This window comes from Simochromis diagramma, unplaced genomic scaffold (assembly GCF_900408965.1).
Source record: "Simochromis diagramma unplaced genomic scaffold, fSimDia1.1 OVJJ01000685.1, whole genome shotgun sequence".
Classification (NCBI taxonomy): Eukaryota; Metazoa; Chordata; class Actinopteri; order Cichliformes; family Cichlidae; genus Simochromis; species Simochromis diagramma.
Genome location: NW_024387477.1, coordinates 14,275,512 through 14,294,663, shown reverse-complemented (window position 1 = coordinate 14,294,663; position 19,152 = coordinate 14,275,512). Strand labels below are relative to the sequence as shown.

Sequence of the window (19,152 nt, the reverse complement as noted above, 5' to 3'; positions counted from 1 at the left end):
TGTAAATACTAAAATATGTCCCCTGCCACTGACACGACCTTGGTGTCCTCAGTCATACTCCCCACTTACAAGAGGCCCCTGGAGGCCCCCTGACCCCCCGCTGTGGGACCAATAGAGACACTCCACCTGTGTGCAGTGCGCCTATCCCGTCTGGAAAAAGTTGGCAGCGCAATGGTTACGCTGCGTGCGTCTCAAGGGCAAAAAGAAGCGAGGAAACCTATCACAGCAACCAATGAAGGTCTACCTTTCCAGACCTGCCTGTATCTTCGCTCTGACTGCTCTGCTGTAGTCACGCTGTCTGCCACAGCAGCCGAGGATGTTATTTTAGGTTTATTTATAAGGGGAGTGGGAAAAAAACGGGAAGATGCGCCTGGAGGGGAAACGTCACATTTTCAGTAGGAGCGACGGTGTGGTGAGACTGTGACCGAGCCGGGGAGAGGAATATGCGGCACATACCCTCCGCGCGTCGGGCAGGGCGTCGGATCTTTTCCGGATTAACGTCCTATAGCTGGATGATGCGATTTCTTTCTTCAGACACACAGGATTTGATGATCGCACCACGTTTAAGCGGGAATCTGTAGCCTGTGTAATCCCCCAATAACGCAACCCGGACCCCCCGGACCGGTTTCATGGGAGCCGAACCAAGAGGCGGACTGTGCTCATAATCACTACAGGAAAGCATCACTTTAAAGTTCTTTCAAGTTTCTGGAAAAAGGATAAGGATTTGGCTGCTTTGGTGCCACATTTAACATTATAAGAAAGCCATAGTTTGTGCAGGGAAGGTCATTTCAGTCTACAGTGTCTCACTAATAGAGGATTTAACTGTCATAGAGTTCATATAGAGAACTGAGTCCTAAATCATTCGAGCTAAAATGCGACACAATAAAGTTATTGTTACGACCCTGATGATGCCACCCTGGGAGTCCTTTCAGGGAAGGGAGACTGGAGAGTGAAAGCGGGATATCTGCGCCTTTATTCGGACACGGAGGCGACGCAAGGAGGACAAGCCAGCTTCTTTTTTTGGATTGGTCCAAAAAATATTTTTTGCGTGCCCCTTGGACTCCTGCACAATGGGGATTATGCTACAAGTTATTCTAGGAATGTTTCAATTCCTGCTGCTCACCAGAATACCGACTTCTCACGCCAAGGTATGTATGTATGGATCATTTCACCTACTATATATCTATATATCTATATCTATATATATTCCTGGTCTGTTGGAGCCTGGTGGGAAGTTGTAACCTTGTGGAAGTTATCCTCTGGGTCAATGACACCTGTCACTTCTGGTCCTGTGGCAGAAAAACACAACGAAACCCTCCGAGATTAAACGTGGCTTTCAGTAATTACTTTAATGTGACATCCGGCTTCATTGTCTCCTCTCACACCAACATAATTCAGTGATACTTTATATAAAGCATGCTCTCTGGTGAGTGTATTGACTGTTTTGCACACTTTGGCCTGTTAAAGCTAGGTCGATTAATTATAAGCCATTCACAAGGACAGTGATTGAGTTGCCAGGTAGTGGAAAATCCTCCTCCAGCAGCGCAGTTGCTTTGTTTCTGTTAGCTTCATTCATCAAATGAAACCCTTTTGCCTTTTGGGAAGAAAAGATGGAGGACATGGGGACCAGAAAAATCAATTTGTGAGCTCATTATTATTAAAGGAGCCGTGCAATGTGTTGAACTATATATATCTCCAAGCCCATTAGCTTAACATAAAGACTGGGAACAAAGTGAACAGCTAAGTTACCCCTGCCTACCAGTACTACTATACATTCCTAATTAACGCATCTGATCTCTTTTTGATCTATAGAAATAAATTATACATGATTTTGGCTGAGAGCAAGAATCTCCTGGATTCATTTATTACCAACTTACTGCAACAAAATAATGAATATTTATAAATAATAACAGATGCCGGTTGCTGGAACTGTGGGTGTGTAGGCTGGGTCAGATGACAGACCTGATCCAATCTAGCCTTTCCAGCGGAAGGCCAAGCTAATGAGGGAGCTCCATGCTTACTGTGCTGACCTGAAGGGCATTAGTAATGTTTTCATACACATAGGCGTGTGTGTGTGTGTGTGTGTGTGTGTGTGTGTGTGTGTGTATGTGTGTGTGTGTGTGAATACTGACCCACTCCTAGTTATTTTATCTGTTTATCAATAGATATCAAGGTTAAAGTAATTGCTATTAAAGCAGAGCCTCTCAGCTTTAATTTAAAGATATATACATCTACATTTTTTGATTCAGGAACTGCTTTATACCCAGATGGATCCTGTTCTTTTCTTACATCATTTCTTATATCTGGATCAATTAAGGAAGTAAAAGTTTTGTTATTTGGTTTTTGACACAACATGTGGTCAAAGGACCTCTCAATGCTAGTAAACCAGGCCATCATTAGGCTGCAAAAACAAAACGATTCCTAAAAAGAGACAGTGGAAACATCTGGAGTGGCCAAATCAAAAGCTGATTCTGAGATTTAAAAAAAAAAAAAAAATTAAAAAAGAAGGAACTTGTGAATTTAAATAAACACACACAAGCCTACAGGAGAAAGCAGTAGTGGATGCTCACAGGATCCTTTCCATTGTAAAGGAAATGCCTTCAGAGCATGTAGAAAAGTGCAGAACAGTGTTCAGAAGGAAGGCATGTCATTATCATCAGTCTACTAAAGACTTCACAAGAGGAAATAAAGAGGGCTCTTTGCAAACAAGCCAGCGCTTCAACAGCACGTGAGAAGAAGATTTGGAGGGGCTCCAAATGATGTGAAGCATGCAACATCTGTCAAACACAGTGGAGGCAGTGTGATGGCATGAACATGCATTGCTTTCAGTGCCAGTGGATCACTTGTTTTTAGAGATGAGACACAGATGTGACAGTACACAGAAGTCGTTGAATGAATTATGAAGTGTTTAGGGAAATACTGACCGCTCAGATTCAGTCAGATGTTTACAGTGGACAGAGAAACACCCAGCAGTTTGAGGGTAAAAAAAAAAAAAATTGGAGTCAAACACATCAACAGATCTGATTGAACATATATTTAACTTGCTGAAGACAAAACTAAAGGCAGAAGGAATTACAAAGAGACAGCTGCAAGAGACAAGGGGAGTCACTTAAGCTAGTCGTAATGAGCACTGAAAATATAGCTGCTTGTAAACTTTTTATACAACATATTTGTTCAACCCTTTGACATAGATATTAAAGTTAAATCCTAACTAATAAATATACAGCGGTGGCTTGCGGTGCAAAAATTATAATCTCACTATTATCTGTCAAAGTATTTTTTAAGTCATTAACATAACACCAGTGCATTTCAGATGTCGTCCCAAGTGCTATCTAAAAAACAAGAATGTATTAAAGGGCTTTTTTTCAGTCTGAGAGCCTAAAAATGATCAATTTCTTATAGTGTGTGTGAAGTAATAAGAGTCAGGGTTGTGAGGGGACTGGAGCCTATCCCAGCTGTTATGGGGGAAGAGTTAGTATAGAAATCATTCATAAGAAATTCTCACTGATTGCACTGGCTTGTCCCTCGATGTGGCATATGGGCTCATTTTTCCACCTACACATATAGCAGCTCCTGCCCATGCTGTGTTTTTTTATTTATGTCTGGAGGCTCGTATCAGGAACAGGCAGTGCTCTGAAGTGGATCCAACCCTGACTCTGCGGTGCTGCTCTATACTGCATGTTTTACGCGTTCGTCATCCTAGACACTACATGGCGGACACCAGTGTGCACTTGGAGAGCCTCTTCACCTGCTCACAAGGCTTTCCGCCTTCATGCTGTCTGCCTCCCTGACAGCTTATTTAAAAAGGGGGTCATCCTGCTCCTCCTGCGGTGATGAAGCTCAGTGTGGGAGAGATGGTGGTTAGGTCAAGGGCAAGGCCTTTTTCACACACATACACACACATGGCCCATCTGTACAGTGTGCACAGGGAGTTAGATGTGTTAGACAGACAGGCAGTGCCGGTGCAGATGGCTTTGGGCTGGCACTCAGGAGTGTGTGTGTCAGTCAGTGTGTGTGTGTGCCAGCTCTGTGCAGATATGGCTGCCAAAGGGAGTTAATCTTAGACTCCTCTCTAAGAATGATACAGAGAGGACACATTTACTTCAGCTCATAGTGCTTACAAAATGGCCCCAGCATAAATCAACACTGTTCAATCAATGTGGGCCTAACCCATGTGTGTATAAGGGGGTGGATCAGTAAAAGGGGGTCAACTGGACAAAGTCTACATTCCCTTTCAAGTGGCCTTGATACAAGTAGAGTGCCATAAAATGCAGGTTCTTCTCATGTGTGTTTATGAGAGGCACAAAAAAATCCTTTACAATATAATAAAAGTACTTCATTAAAAGTGCTTGCTATATCTATCCCTTGTTAAGGTGACAGATAAGATCTGATTAGTCTGTTTTGTCAGCACGATTATGCAAAAACAACCACGCCGAATTACATAAAACCCAACACAGATGGAGGTGGAGCTTGAGCAAAGCAAGAACTCATGAAAACGTGTCTTCTTTTGCTACACTTTCTTCAAAACTGCAAAATAGTGCATGTGGTTTGGTGGTGGATAGGCTCTATCAGTGCCCTTTTTGCCAGGTCCTTTTTTTGTGTTGAAGCTGCTCAGTCCATTAGTTCCCAATCAGCGCCGGGCCCCTTCAAATGCTCATTAGATTAGTCTGAGAGGTCGTGAGATGCATAAATATTTTATCGCTTTGGTCCTCAATCAGGTTTTTGAATGAGTTCATGTGGAACTGATAAAAGTCATGAACATCTGCAGAACCACAATAAGATGCTTATTTATTTATGTCAAACAGGTTGAGAAGCACTGGTTTAATATTTAATAACACTTGATATTTTTAGGATATTAATAGAAATTTGTAAGTACTATAAAATTATAACTGCAAAATGAATGGTTGAGATGAGGAAGAAGTACAATATCTGCCTCTGAAAGTAGCAGAGTTAGACTGCAGGATATAGAGTTCATCAGTCAGATGTTCTAGTGTTTTCACCTCTTGCAAAAATATTTAAATTACATTGCAGTTAAAGCACAGTGTTAAGGTGACAGGTGAGGTCTGAATAGTCTGTTTGTCAGCAACATAACACAAAAACAACAAAGTCAAAACCCGAGACAGAGAGAGAGGGCATGAAAAAGAGAAGAACTTGTGTTATTTTTTGTGCTCCTTTGCATCGGTTTGCTTAAAAGATGCAAAATAGCACATTGGGTTTGATTCAGGACAGGCTCTGAGTGTAATATAGACACGTAAATTTCCAGAAATGGATATCATGAGGGAATATGAAGAGAAGTGGGAGAGGGCAACAAAGTATTTCATTGATATTTAGATCAATGGGTGTCTCCAAAGCTTTGATCGGGTTTTAGCATCTCCATCATCCAGGTAAAAAATATGCGTGAAATTTGATCCTAAACATAAAACTTGCAGCCAAACACACCAAGAGACCTCACCCACACAGAAACTGCTCTCTAACAGAGGAGAGACACAACTCGTACCCTCCTTCAAAGGTATCTCTGTATCAAAGTTCAGCGGTTTCGCTTTCTTCCTGTTATTTCCCTCCACGCTTTATTGAGCTTGTCACGCTCAAACTCCAGGTGTGAAATATTGTGGTGTTCATTAACGGGAAATACTTTGATCTGTTGATCTGCACCAGCACACTTTTACAACAGTGTCAAGCAAGAAGTTGCAGATAATAGCTGGAGAGTCAAATAAATGCTGTTTAGTTGATCAGTAACAGCCAATATGTGTTTTTTATCTTGGTGGACAAATTTGGGAGATAAATTTCACATTAAGTCTGACGTAATAGATAAAATGTGAACTTAAGCAATCCATGAACTTGTTTTTTAGGTTGACATAATTACATATAGTTCAGATTTACCCTGTAGATTAAAGGTTATAAGTTGATATTTTGGTATTTTATCCTACCAACTGTATACAAATGAGTTAATTTAGTATCTTTTAAACTGATTACTTTTCTATTTTATTTGAAACTGGAATGAAACCACTCATTGTATGACTGAGTTTGTTGCTACCTCTCTCCAGCTTGCTCACTGGCGCCCTGCCGACTCCCCCAAATCCAGAGAAGGTCGAGAAGGTATGTTTATGTTTCTACATAAACTCACGCGTCACGGAGGTGAAAGAGTAAAACAAATAAAACACACTGTTTGTCCTTGTCTCTCCACAAGTGCGACGGTGGTTGGAGGTGTACTCGCGGAGCGGCTGCGAGCCTCGAGACACTCTGGTGGAGGTTTGGCGGGAGTTTCCAGATGAGACCCACAGCCTCTTCATCCCATCTTGTGTGTCGGTGAGGCGATGTGGCGGCTGCTGTGCTGACGAGGCTTTCGAGTGTGTACCCACGCTCACGCACGCAGTTACCATGGAGGTACACACGCACACGCACACACATATACAGGAAGTCTGCTCAGATGATAAATACGCACTTACTTTCTTCTGACCTGTGTGCAGCTGATGAGGACGTCCTTTATGAAGCACGAGCTCACTGAGCTGCCCTTCATCGAGCACAGCCAATGTGATTGCAGGTAATAAAAACTCACCCATCTGAGGTTCAGGCGCATACTGGATAATGCTGCTCCACTGACCTTTCATACAATTTTACAATGGCAATTTTTAAATCTGTGTGCAGGTTAAAGGAACACCTCCAGCCAACACCTACATCAAGGTAAAGAACTCCAATCTTTATCTCTGTGTTTCTGGATTTTATTCTGAGCTCTTCTGCTCGTGATAACATCAAACCTGGTCTTTCAGCCCATGTCCAAGCTCTGCACTGATGACATATTTAAAATTCTGCTGATTATCTTAATAATGAGTAGCCGGTAGTCGGACTGGTATTTCAATTACAAGGAAAGGACTTCTTGATTAAATCCAAGTAGCTATAGGCTACTGAACAGTCTTTAAAAGAAGTGCTCAGTTCTTTATCTGAAAACTTCTACTTGCTACAAAACTCCAAAATTGCAGAAAAATATCTCGCCTGTGCTACGCAACAAATGTCCTTATTCACCTCATTAATGTCCTCGAAACACCAGTGTTTGCTTTCAAAGTAACAGTTATAAATGGCAAAGAATGAACATGTTGCTCAAGAATTCAAAGAGCGCGTCACATGAGACCCCGGACTGGGTTAATCCAGTTTAAGAGCACTGACATAGTCGCTCACACCTATAGCTGCTGGAAGCACCCTGACCGGGCTACATTAACTCATTAACTCCAGATTTTTGGGCCTCACTTCACAATTGTGTCCAGAGGCATGCTGGTCAAGAAGGCTCATTTGTCTCCCACTAAGCACCAGACATCCATGACTGATGTTTTTTAGGATGAATGTGGTTGAGCACAATCATTTAAAAAAAAAAAAAAAGCATTCCTTTATGCCTAAATTTGGTTGAATAGTGAAAGATGAAATGTGTTTTTAGGCTCCTACAAAGACTGGAATTTAACCCCATTTCAACCATGAACTCATGTTTACCCACTGAGTAATTTTCCACATAATAGTGGTCTTAAAAAGCTGTCTGAATGGAACATTGCCATCAAGCCTGAAATTGAATTAAAATGTGATTTGTGTCTGTTTTTTTTTTTTGTTTTCTAAATTCAAAAGTTCACTGATTTTTGTTTTGGTGAAACGTTGTGCTGCAATACCCGTGCAACATGCACTCCAGGAATGAGTAATTAAAAAATTACTTTTAAAGCATTACAAAAGGCTTAAAAGGCATAATACCTGCAAATAAAAATAATTTAAAGCTAAAAATGTTAACTGTTCATTAAATTAATTTGAAAAATGAATGCAATTTAAGTTAAACATGATCGATGAATTAACTTTTTAAAAGTTAATTAGAAAAATTTTTAATTGTTCATGAATTTTAAAAACATTTGTGTATCAGTTTAGAGGTAAGTTTTACGGTGACACCATAATAAAAAAAGAAGAAGAAAATCAAAGTAAGATGAAAATGTAATAGGTATAAAATCTATCATTTTAGAAAGAGTAAATAAACCTCTTACAGTTATTTGGAAGGTCAACAATCAATAAAAAATGTAGTTAATATAAAAAATCTGTGACTTTGTTTTTTGTATGGGCAGTTCCCACATACTGGGAATCATGGTGTTACAGTGGTAAGCAATGTCATCTCAGAGAGATAAAGGCCTGCTGCGGGTCTTCTGTGTGGATGTTCTCCCTGTGCCTGCAGTGACTTCCTCCCACAGTCCAAAGACATGCCCGTCAGGTTAATTAATGATTCTAAACTGGTATAGATGTGTTTCTTTAAGCATCTCTGTGATAAGACTGCGGACGCGTCCAGGGTGGAACCAGCTGGGATGCTAATGTGGATAAGCAGTTGGGAAAACAGGAATGGATGGACGGATGGAGCTGAATCAGTCATGCCTTGCATGTATCAGCTCGTTGCAGCATATCATCGCTAATTATCAGCAGCTGTAGTTCAGTGAAATGTTGTGACACCTTGGATAGTACAAGTCTTCTGCATGTAAGACTTGTACTATCTATGATTACTATCTTGTAATCATTAATGCAATGATTTTCTGCTGCTGCAGAGTGCCTTTAATACACCAGGCAGGGAATATTGTACTTCAGGAGATTGGTGGGGGGATCAATCCAGGGACATTGTGATTACATGGTATGGGTTTGTAATTTATTACCCAACCCCTGTCCTTGTTTTCTTACAGAACAGGGTCATGTGACAGGGTTGGGAAGGACATGTGGTGACTAACAAGACCCAGTCAGCCAGTGAATGTGGGTGTCATTATTTCTAAAAGTCTGCTTTTCCTCTCCGTGCAGACTACTAAGTAATCCCGGAGCTTTCAAAGCCAAACAGCGTCTTCAACAGTCTCTCTTTTAGAAGTCCTAAAATCAGTAAGAGTGCTGTGGACACTAGGTTTGAAGCAAAAACACATTAGTGCAATAATGATCCTGTATCTGCTTGGTGATCGGAGAAAATTGCTCTTTATGTTAATGACAAAAATAAAGACGCCTTTCTGTCCAGCACGTAGGGCCAATGTCAGCTGCGGCTGACAGCTGGACGCTGTGAAAGGAGCATTTCTGCTTGATCTCTGCTTCTTGTCTGTGTGCAGGTCCAACCACACAGTCATATGATTGCATCTTTAATGTTTATGTCCTGCTGCTTCCTGTTAGGATGTGAACATAAATAAAGGATTCCAATGTATGTGTGTGTGTGTGTGTGTGTGTGTGTGTGTGTGTGTGTGTGTGTGTGTGTGTGTGTGCATACAGTTTTCTAAGCCTTTAAAGTTACAGGTTATGTGCCTGTTTGACTCTGTGTTTTTATGAAATTTTATATGTTCTGTGCTTTGTGTTAATACATACGAGTTCTTTCATGTGATGTTGAAAGAGTTAGCATCTGTGTGACTCTCTCCCAGCATCCCCTGGGACGGCTGGCATCCTGTTGTCACCATAGCGATGATTTTATCTCCCCTGCCATGTGGTCTCTCACAGGCTGACGGAGGAGAGTCACGCATCCCTAGTAGTAAATTAGAACTCCAAAAACAACAACAGCAGCAGCAGAGGCAACAGAGTCTGTTAATAATGTCAGGGCTAAGCTGGTAAACATGGTACAGTGCCCATAATTGGATATGATTTAATATAACAGATGGGACTGGAACAGAGATGAGTTGAAGTTGAAAAAACTCTACAGAGCTGTAGATGCACTTTATTGAAGCCGCCAGTCCACATTAAAGTGGATTAGATTGCGCTCAGTAAATGCTGGACACTCAAAATGATAAAAACGGGTTATCAGTTGACAGTAGAGTGACAGTGACATTTTCTCCCCCTGCACTGAGAGTCTGAACTAATTAATTGTTTTGTTTATGTCATGAAGTGTAGGGAGAGTAAACAGTGATTACTGGATTTTTCCATTTACTGTTTCTTTGTAAACCAGTTATGCTTTAAAAACACTGCTAAGATACCACCAGCACCGTATTGGTACAGTGACAGCTTACAAAAGAAGAGGACCCAGATACAGGACAGTCATGTATAAGTCATACAGTTAGCGAGGCAAAAGTATGCTCATGTTTGAAGATATGCTAAATGTCCAATTCTGCAAGACCAGAGAGTGTCTCAGAAGGTTCCTGGATTTAGATCTGGATCAGGATTGACTTCACATACACTAATTAGACACTTTATTAAGTATACCTTTCAGATTCAGATTCACTACCTTAACTGTTTGTGGCATGACAGCATCATACAGTTGGTGCAGAGTTGTCTGCTGCACATCCATGATGTGAACCTCACGTTCCATCACGTCTAAAGGTGCTCTATTAGATTGAGATCAGGTGACTGTCCAGGCCATTTGAGTACAGTGAAGTCACTGTTCAAAAGGATAATTTGAAACGATTGTTACATAATGTGTTATCCTACTGGAAGTGGATATTAGCAGATAGGTGCTATGTGTTCATAAAGGATGGACATGATGAGCAACCATCGTCAGGTAGGCTGTGGTCTTTAAACAAAGTTTAACTGGTGCTAGAGGGTCTAAAGTGTGCCAAGAAAATATCCTGCACACCATTAAACCACCAGCAGTCTGAACTGTTGATAGAAGGATCCATGATGCTTATACCAGATCATCTGAATGTGGCAGCATAAGTCAAAATTCATCAGACCTCATACCTTTGGTCATGATAAGTGGTTAATTGACTTGCTGTTGCCTTCTGTCTGAAGCGGTTTGGCCGTTCTCCTCTGACCTCTGTCATCAACATTGCATTTTCACCCAGAGAATTGGATTTTTTTTTCTCTGGAAATATTCTCTTTTTTGGGCTGTTCTCTAGAGATAATTTTGTGGTAAAATCCCAGTACATCAACAGTTTCTGAAATACTCAGACCCGTCCATCTGGCACCAATAATCGTGCCATATTCAGATTGACTTAAATCGTCTTGCTTCTACATTTTGTTTCAGTTTAAATGCATTGGGTTACAGCCATCAGGCTGGCCGATTAGATATTTTCTGGAGAGTGTATAATCCTTTATTTATCCAGGTAAAATTCTTTCCAACAAGTGATTGCCTTGTACAAATCTGTATGAACAAATCTGTTCATACGTTTTTGACTAATAAAAAAAAAAAGAAACAAACTGAAACAATAGCAAAACCTCCTTAGTATCTAATAACACCAGATCAACCTCAGCAGAAGTTTTGAAGACCTTTTAACTCAGGCTGTCAGATAGCCTGTTGAGTTTTAAAATGATTAACTCTGAATTATAGTGTATTAACAGAAATCCATAAAGGTTCTTAGAATTGAAAAATGTTGCAGTAAATTGAAATAATTATTTACCAACTGCAGGCTCTTTGAAAGGCATTGACCGATGTTAAACTGCAGTTCATATTAAACATATTAAAGCGGACCTATTATCCATTTCTCTCTCTCTCTCTCTTGTTAACAGCACATTTGATCTTCAGACTGCTTTAAACTCCCTGTTTCAGACATTTTTTTGAAGTCCTGGGTCTATGTGATGTCACTATGTGATGGAATATTAGGGCCACATTAAGAAAAAGTATTGTTGATAATTTTGAGAAAAAAGTCCATTGTTGTTTCAGGACAAACTGTCGCGCCTGCTGTACTCTCTACAAAATGACGTGTTTGGATGAGTTAGTTAAACAAATTGATGAGCCGTCTTGTGATACAACGTACGTCCTCTTTATTGCACGAGGGTGTAACCATCAATACACCCTGGATCTGTCCATTACAACCATTACAAGCCATTTTAGTTTGTCTTGAAAGTACAACTGTAACGTCCGCATTTTGACTTTTTTCTTGAAATACAGCTTTGATGTTTTTCTCAAAATAGAATTACGACTTTAATCTTGAAATTTTGACTTTATTCTCAAAATAGTTGATAAAAAATTTTTTTCTAAGTGTGGTCCTTTTACCCCTTCCTATGTCATAGAGAGGAGATATCTTTAATTCTGTAATGTTGGGCACACAGCTCTGGCTTTGAGCACAGTAGCTCCACCCACCTGCTGTTCAAACCTTGTGTTTGTGAGAGGCAGCCAATCAGAAGAAAGTTGGGCTTAACAGAAAGGCACTAACATGTCTCTTTTGACAAATGCTAAATAAATAAGGATTGTTTGGAAAGTTGTTGTAAAGTAGAGTTAAGGAGTTTGGTTTCAATGTCATATTTATCTATCTAGTGACACTGAGTGTTTTTTTTTTTTTTAATTTTTTCTCATGGAAAACCTTTGACCTTTGATGGTTTTATGTTTTGGTAAAGTTCTAGGCTCAAAATGTTTCCATCTCATTTTCCTTCTTGTCCTTCTGTTGCTGCCTGTTCCCCAGTCTCTATTACCATGTTTTCTTTTATGTCTTGTATCCTCTACACCTAATTATCTTGACCTTTGTTAATTAGTTTCACTTGTGTGACATTTACCAGCCGTTTCCTGTCTCTGGTTAGTCTTTTGTTTATATAAATTTATATACCCATTTAGTCTAGTTTACTTTTATGTTATTTTAGATGCTTTTCACACATTTTGTGCAGTTCTTCCTCTGTAGCATCGCACATTTAGGTCCTCTCTCCTGAAACACAACAGTGTAATGAGAATCTGAACATCACATCCCTTAATACTTAAGCCGAATGCACGTCACTAAATAATTTGGGAAATGAAAAGGACAATACCACAAATGTTTTTTGATAATATAACAATTATGTAAAGAATGATCAATATCAATAAAATATTAATTTAAATGACCCACATTGCAAATGGGTATCTTCATATCCCAGACTGTCAGATAAAGGAACAGATCAACATTATAAAAAGTTATGAAACATTCAAAGAGTTCATCTAAGGACATGTTCAGGATGTTCACTCGTTAGTTATAGGATGACTTATTTTGGTGCTTGTTCTTCCAAAAGATTCCAAAACTGAAAACCGTTCGTTTGACATTAACTCCTGTCCGTGTGTGACATTTTGTCTGTTTGGTGCTCCCAGGGCCTTTCTGAAGCCAGCAAGAAAAGGCAAGAAAAAGGAAAGAGGGAGGAAGTCCAAACAGAAGATAACTGGAGCCACCAGAGCTGCGTATGTTTACTATTCAGTGCTCGCTTTTTTTAAACTCAAATTTACTGTCGTTAACTTGTTTTTGTTCAAAATGCAAGGTTTAAGCAGGCGTTACTTGTGTCTGTCGGTGTTTATTCCGGATACTCTCAGTCTCACTGAGACTGTTTGGATTAGAGGAAAACTGGGTTATCTGGCCTCATTATTTCTGAAGGACAATTTGTTTTACAGCTGCGCAGTCAAGGTCTCTCACACACACTGGTGAACACCACAACTGCCATAATCAAAACAGTATTTAGCCAGTATTTATTAAGAAAGAAAGAAAGAAAGAAAGAAAGGACCACAAGTAGGTTGGCTTCCATGAATGAAGGATAAAAGAGTTGTTAATGTTTTCCTCTCGACTCTTTTTCATCTCCTTACCCTTCACTTTGCTGTCAGTCATTTCCGGCCTCTGGGGGCCAAAGGTGGCTCAGCTTTGGTGTGATGTCTCTCTGCACCTATCCATCATTCAAAACAGGCATTGTTCAAACTTTGGCAGGGGTGAAATCTGTGTAATTTGCTTGCAAATCCTACCTCCTCTGTCCCAGCCAGCGACAGGCGTGGTCACCGGGACGGGAACAAAGATGAGCCCTCTCTGCCTCATTAAGTAACTTCATTAAGGCCGCCAGCCTCCCGGGAAAACAGAGGCAGAAGCAGCGGCTGTTAATGGACCAAGTGATTCAGGCAACTTTCTCAAAATGAGATTTCAGAGAGGGAAAGTTCAGGGCGTCTAGAGGAGTTAACTGAAGGCCTCCTATACGAACAAAGCCATGGTAACGGGCAGATGAACAGAAAGGGGAGAAAGTTTGTTGGCAGCTTACGAACGTTATCCCACATTAGTCACACACCTCCCACACACTGCATTGTGTGGGTTAGTTTCAGACTGGCAATGTGCATGTTCAAACAAGCCTGAGATATTTCAGTCTGGACAGCTTTGGTCTGGACTGAAATATCTCTGTCGTGAAATTTTGTGCAGACATTTATGGCCTTCAGAGGATGTTGTTTGATGATCGCTTGATGTTTGCACAACAAGGGGGACTTCTCATGATTTTTAAACATGACTAAATGCCTCTAATGTCTCTAATGTATCATCCAAAGCTGCCATTAAAAACATTTTTAATCAGTCCAAGCTTTTAATGGTGAAAACTGAACAAAACTAAAAAAATTCCCTTGGTGTTTAGTGGTAATGAGCAAACATGGAAGACATTTTAGTCTGCCACGTGTTAGCTGGCTTTCCTTAAACAGTGAATTAATCAATTCAGGATCTAACCATGCTTTTCCTAAATCCCTCTTCCATGCAGAACCCATGCTCCTCCAGCTCCTTCTGCCACATCTTTTCCTTCACCACCATCACTGCCTCCCACCAATATCTCTCCCTCCACCATTTCCTTCCCATCCCCCTCTCCTTCTCCTTCCCCCTCTCCTACGACCCGTTGTCGCCCATGCCGAAGGAGGAAGTGGGCCTTGGATTCGACGACATGCCAGTGCCGCTGCACCGTCACAGCTGAAACCTGCAGCCAAAAAGGCCGAAAGCTCAACCCTCGTCGCTGCAAGTCGGTCCCTTTTTTTTTTTTTTTTTTTCTTACAAAAAAACCTAACAAGAAAAGTTTTCCTTATCATGCATGATTGCAATTTAGACACAATATGTGGATAATACACAAAAGATACATGGGATGTCCATTGCTCCAAAGAAGCAGCCCTTTAGAAATTTAGAATTTCAGGTCATACTGAATAGTTATAACTAAAAAAAATAGCATTCATTGCCGTATCAAAGCTTATCTCAGAGCAGCTGAAATTTGAGTGCATACAGATGTTTAAATGACTTTGAAAAAGACTCTTAATCCCAGATAGCTCCTTATGTGGGTATATTTGACAGAGAAGTACATGCTGCCTTTATAACCACACTCAAATGTCAGACTGAATCCTGCCAGGGAAGTTTTTGCGCTGAAACCTTCCTCTTTTAATTGTTTACTGCTCTAGGTGTGAAGCCATGAGGACTTGATGTGTCCGCCCACATTCTTTTTTCGCCTCCATCTCTCTACCAAATCCCTGTCGTTTCATCGCCCACCCTCAGCATCAGTGCCATAGACCATACAGACACTTGGAAAGGCGGCGTCTCAAACTGAGGGGAAGCACACAGAAGAACCTGTAGCAGAGCTCCAGTAAAGCAACAAGTTCATCATCGCTGCATACATCTGCTGTGTGCAAACATCTTTCCGCCTCCGTTCTTCTGTGGGAAAGATTCTATCAGTCTGCATGTACATGGCGTGTGCTGACACGTAGCGTCGCAAAACACATCCAATCAGTGGAGGATGAAAGTGGCAACTTTGAGAGGCATGGGAATAGACAGAGAAAATCTTTCTCGGTGTACACAAGCCTGCAGGGGAACGCGCTGCACTGTTATTTCGGAGGCTGGACTCCAGGGAAGTTCCTTTCACCTGCGATTAAACTTGTAAACACAAGACAATAGTGGAAACGAGAGCTATTATACTCCATGAGAACAACGCGGATGCAGAGGAGTCTTACACAGGTGTCCTCGCAAGGAAGCTGCACATGACGGATTCCAAGGTTAAGTCGAGGCCAGTATTTTGCAGAGGATTAAGGAAACAACAGCAACAGATTACTGATGGACACATACTCACATACAACAGACATACAAGAGTGACATAGGACATGCACATGAACTGGCACCCCAGTGTGCGTGGACCTATAGTTTAGCTGAATGCCCGGATGAAGTATATCTGTGTGGTCTCCCCAGTGAAAGACCCAGATGGGTTAACCGTGCAGCCGCTCTCCCTTTTATTCAAAGCTGGCTCTCCAAGCCGCTTTCCAGCATTTGTTTAATTTCGGCCTTTTGTCTCCGTCTTTCCTCGGTTCCTCGATTGAAAGGAGCCGCATTGCCTCGCTTTGCCTCTCTTTGAGGCAGTGAGGAGAATGACAATAATGAGGTCTGGCGGCTGTCCACTGCTTCGCACACACACACAGATTCACACTTATAATACCAGGAACACAGATGACACACACACACACACACACACACTCACATACAGACACAGCTTCAGCACACACATGCAATGTGAATTGAATGCAGGTAGTCATAAGCTTTTGTTTGTGCAACACCAAGTGTGCAAATATATGTGAGTTGTTTATTTGCAATTTACTGCAAAATCTTCACTGAGTATTGTATTACTTGCCTCTGTTTTATATGTTATTATAATTCTGTTGAGTTGATTTGAAAGATATTCTATATTGCAGAAGTTTTCTTTGTTTTTTGTTTTTTTGTTGGGTTTTTTTTCCGTGTTCATCTTTAATCTGCGTCTGTCACACTGGGTGGCCAGCTAATACCCAAATGTATTGAATTGAAACAGAGAAAACTCACACGGGCCACAAATGTGTGAGTCTCACACACACAAAACTCACACAGAAGAGATGGGTGCAGAGACGATACATCATAATGTGTAATTCAGACAGTCAGTGGGGCAATGTTGTCGGCAACACAGAGAAACCAAGCAAATATCCGTCCCCAGTGCAGTGAAAGAAAAACACGGCTGTTGTTGTTGCGTGTTAGAGCCAGGATGGAAAGAGTGTTATTCAGCTGGAACATAACTTGTTTATATTCTGACTGAATCTCTCGGTCTAACTCCATGTTGGTTCATTGCTGCTGGGTGGGAACAGGGATTTGAACCATGCCTGCTTCAGAAAGGACGAGGTCTTGAGCAGCTTGTCAGTCATTGTGAAGAGCTAAAGCCCTGAGCTCTGATGGCCTAAAGTGGCAGGTCATTGAGTTTAAAACCCTGTTTGACACCCATTCACAGCCTGTGTGCTGTGTTAAATTCTACTGAGAGCTAGTGAGCTCTCAGCGCCATGGGAAACGGTAGCTTTGAAACTCCTCGATTCATGTCTTTACTCTGTCCCATGATTCATACAATCCTGCCAGTTGAGGAATAGTCACCCTGAAACAGCGTGCAGTCCAGAGTGTGAATTATTTATGTGTCAGCCTTGAAGCAACTTGCATCAGTGGCTGCTGTGATAAGCTTTGTATTTATACTCTCCTTGAATGAGATTACTTTTTTTTTTGCGCTCGAGTTCATTGTTCAGTGTTTATTACTGTCAATCAATGCTTAAATCACTACCTCTATATCATAACATATTAATGACCAAGTATTAGAGCATTATTGTTACTTTCTCTGTGATATTTCAGACCTCGTCTTAAGATGATGATAGTTTTAGCAATAAACATTGTCTCAGCTGAGACTTGGAGCTGCAGCAGATCTGCAGTGGTCATCACTGGTTTAGAGGGACCTATAGGAGTTTTTATGAAAGGAGAGTTGAACTGGTCCTTTGAGTGCAGACCAGACACTGTGTGATGATGTGCAAACAGGACATGGTTTCCCAAAGCTTTTGTTACCTCAAACTGCTACTGAAATTATAGGAATATTTTGACATTTTGGGAAATACACGAGTTGGATGAGACGATTGTTCCTGCTCTCTGTGCAATCAAAATAAATACAGAGGGGAATAGCCTGTGTCCAGAGGTAAATCGACCTCACTATGGTCTTTGTACAGTTTTACTACACAACATGCTTGAAAGGGTCTGCACTACTAGATTATTTTTTACTTCTGGACCTGTTCAAACCATCTGTTTATGTCACTTTTTAATCTTTAATCAAGACTACTTTGTTTTTGCTATTGGATGGAGATGGTGAAATATCTTATTATCTCCATGTAGACAAAAAAGCACAATTTTTTATTTTTTTTAAAAAAAGGTCATTCCCAACAAGACACTTCCACAGGGGCTTGGGGTATGTGGATTGATAAACTTAAGTAATCTGGAAATAAATGAGCAAATGTAACAGTAATTTTAATTTAATTTAATAAAACCACGAGTGAACCATGACTGAAGTTACCAGTTAACCTAAAAGTAATGGATGAGCAGTAGAAAGAGAATTCATAACATATTAAAAGAGATAAGTTACTTGTTAAAACATGAAAACATGGTTGGAAAAAGTGACGTAAAATTGTAAGGTGATAGTGTGGAGAAATGTGAAATATTAAATTGGACATTAGCTAAATAAAAATATGGTTACCCATTAAAACGTGAGCTACTGGTATAGATTAACATAACACAAATATCTAATCAGCCAATCACATGGCAGCAGGTCGAAGCTTTTAGGCGTGCATTTGAAGTTAACACTGGAAATCATTCTTCTTTTTAATAATGGTGTGAAAAAAAGAAAATATCCAGTGAGCTGCAGTTCTCTGTGTGAAAATGCCTTGTTGATGACAGTGTCAGAGGAGAATGACCAAACCGGTTCTAGCAGAAGGTAACAGCAACTTAATTAACCACTAATTATGACCAAAGGTATGCAGAAGAGCATCTCGGTAGCAGAAGACCACAGGATGCCATTTCTGTCAACTAAAACAGGAAGCTAAGGCTTTATTTTGAACAGGTGTAGTGAAATCAAGCAATAGAAGACTGGAAAAATGTTGCCTGGACTGATGAGTCTTGATTTCTCCTGCCACGTTCTAATGGGAGGGTCAGAATTTGGTGTAAACAACATGAAACCATAGATCCTGCCTTGTTTCATGACTCAGGCTGATGGTAGTGATTTAATTGTGTGGGCATTATTTTCTTGGCAAACTCTGGGTCCATTAGTCCCAACTGAGTATTATTTAAGCCTTATTATTCAGCCTGCCTGAGTATTATTGCTGACCATGTCCATCCCTTTGTGACCACAGTGTACCCATCTACTAATACCTGCTTCCAGCAGGAAAACATGCCATTTAACAAAGTTCAGATCGCCTCAACCTGGTATCCTGAAGCAGGCAATGAGTTCACTGGACTCAGATGGCTTCCGGTCATCAGATCTCAATCTAATAGAGCACCTTTGGGATGTGCATCCAATTCTATCATGTCAATATGGAGCAAAATCTCTGAGAAATGTTTCCAGCATATTTTTTGATTCTGTGCTATGAAGACAATTCTGAAGGCAAAAGGGAGTCAAATTCAGTACTAGTGAGATGAGTGCCAGTGAATGTTGCTAGTAGCTAAAAGTAGTGGTTGAAATAAACTAATACTGCATATACTAGCAAGTAAC

The 19,152-nt window shown here is 40.7% G+C and overlaps 1 protein-coding gene across 1 annotated transcript; it reads left to right on the top strand.

Moving 5' to 3' along the window:
* The first annotated feature begins 104 nt into the window (after positions 1–104).
* On the top strand, positions 105–19,152 carry vegfba (vascular endothelial growth factor Ba). The gene is made up of 8 exons (XM_040015554.1): positions 105–1,148; positions 6,045–6,096; positions 6,188–6,384; positions 6,468–6,541; positions 6,646–6,681; positions 12,953–13,039; positions 14,356–14,607; positions 15,035–19,152. Exons 1-8 carry the CDS (start codon positions 1,071–1,073, stop codon positions 15,054–15,056), a joined length of 798 nt encoding a protein of 265 aa, XP_039871488.1. The 5' UTR covers positions 105–1,070; the 3' UTR covers positions 15,057–19,152.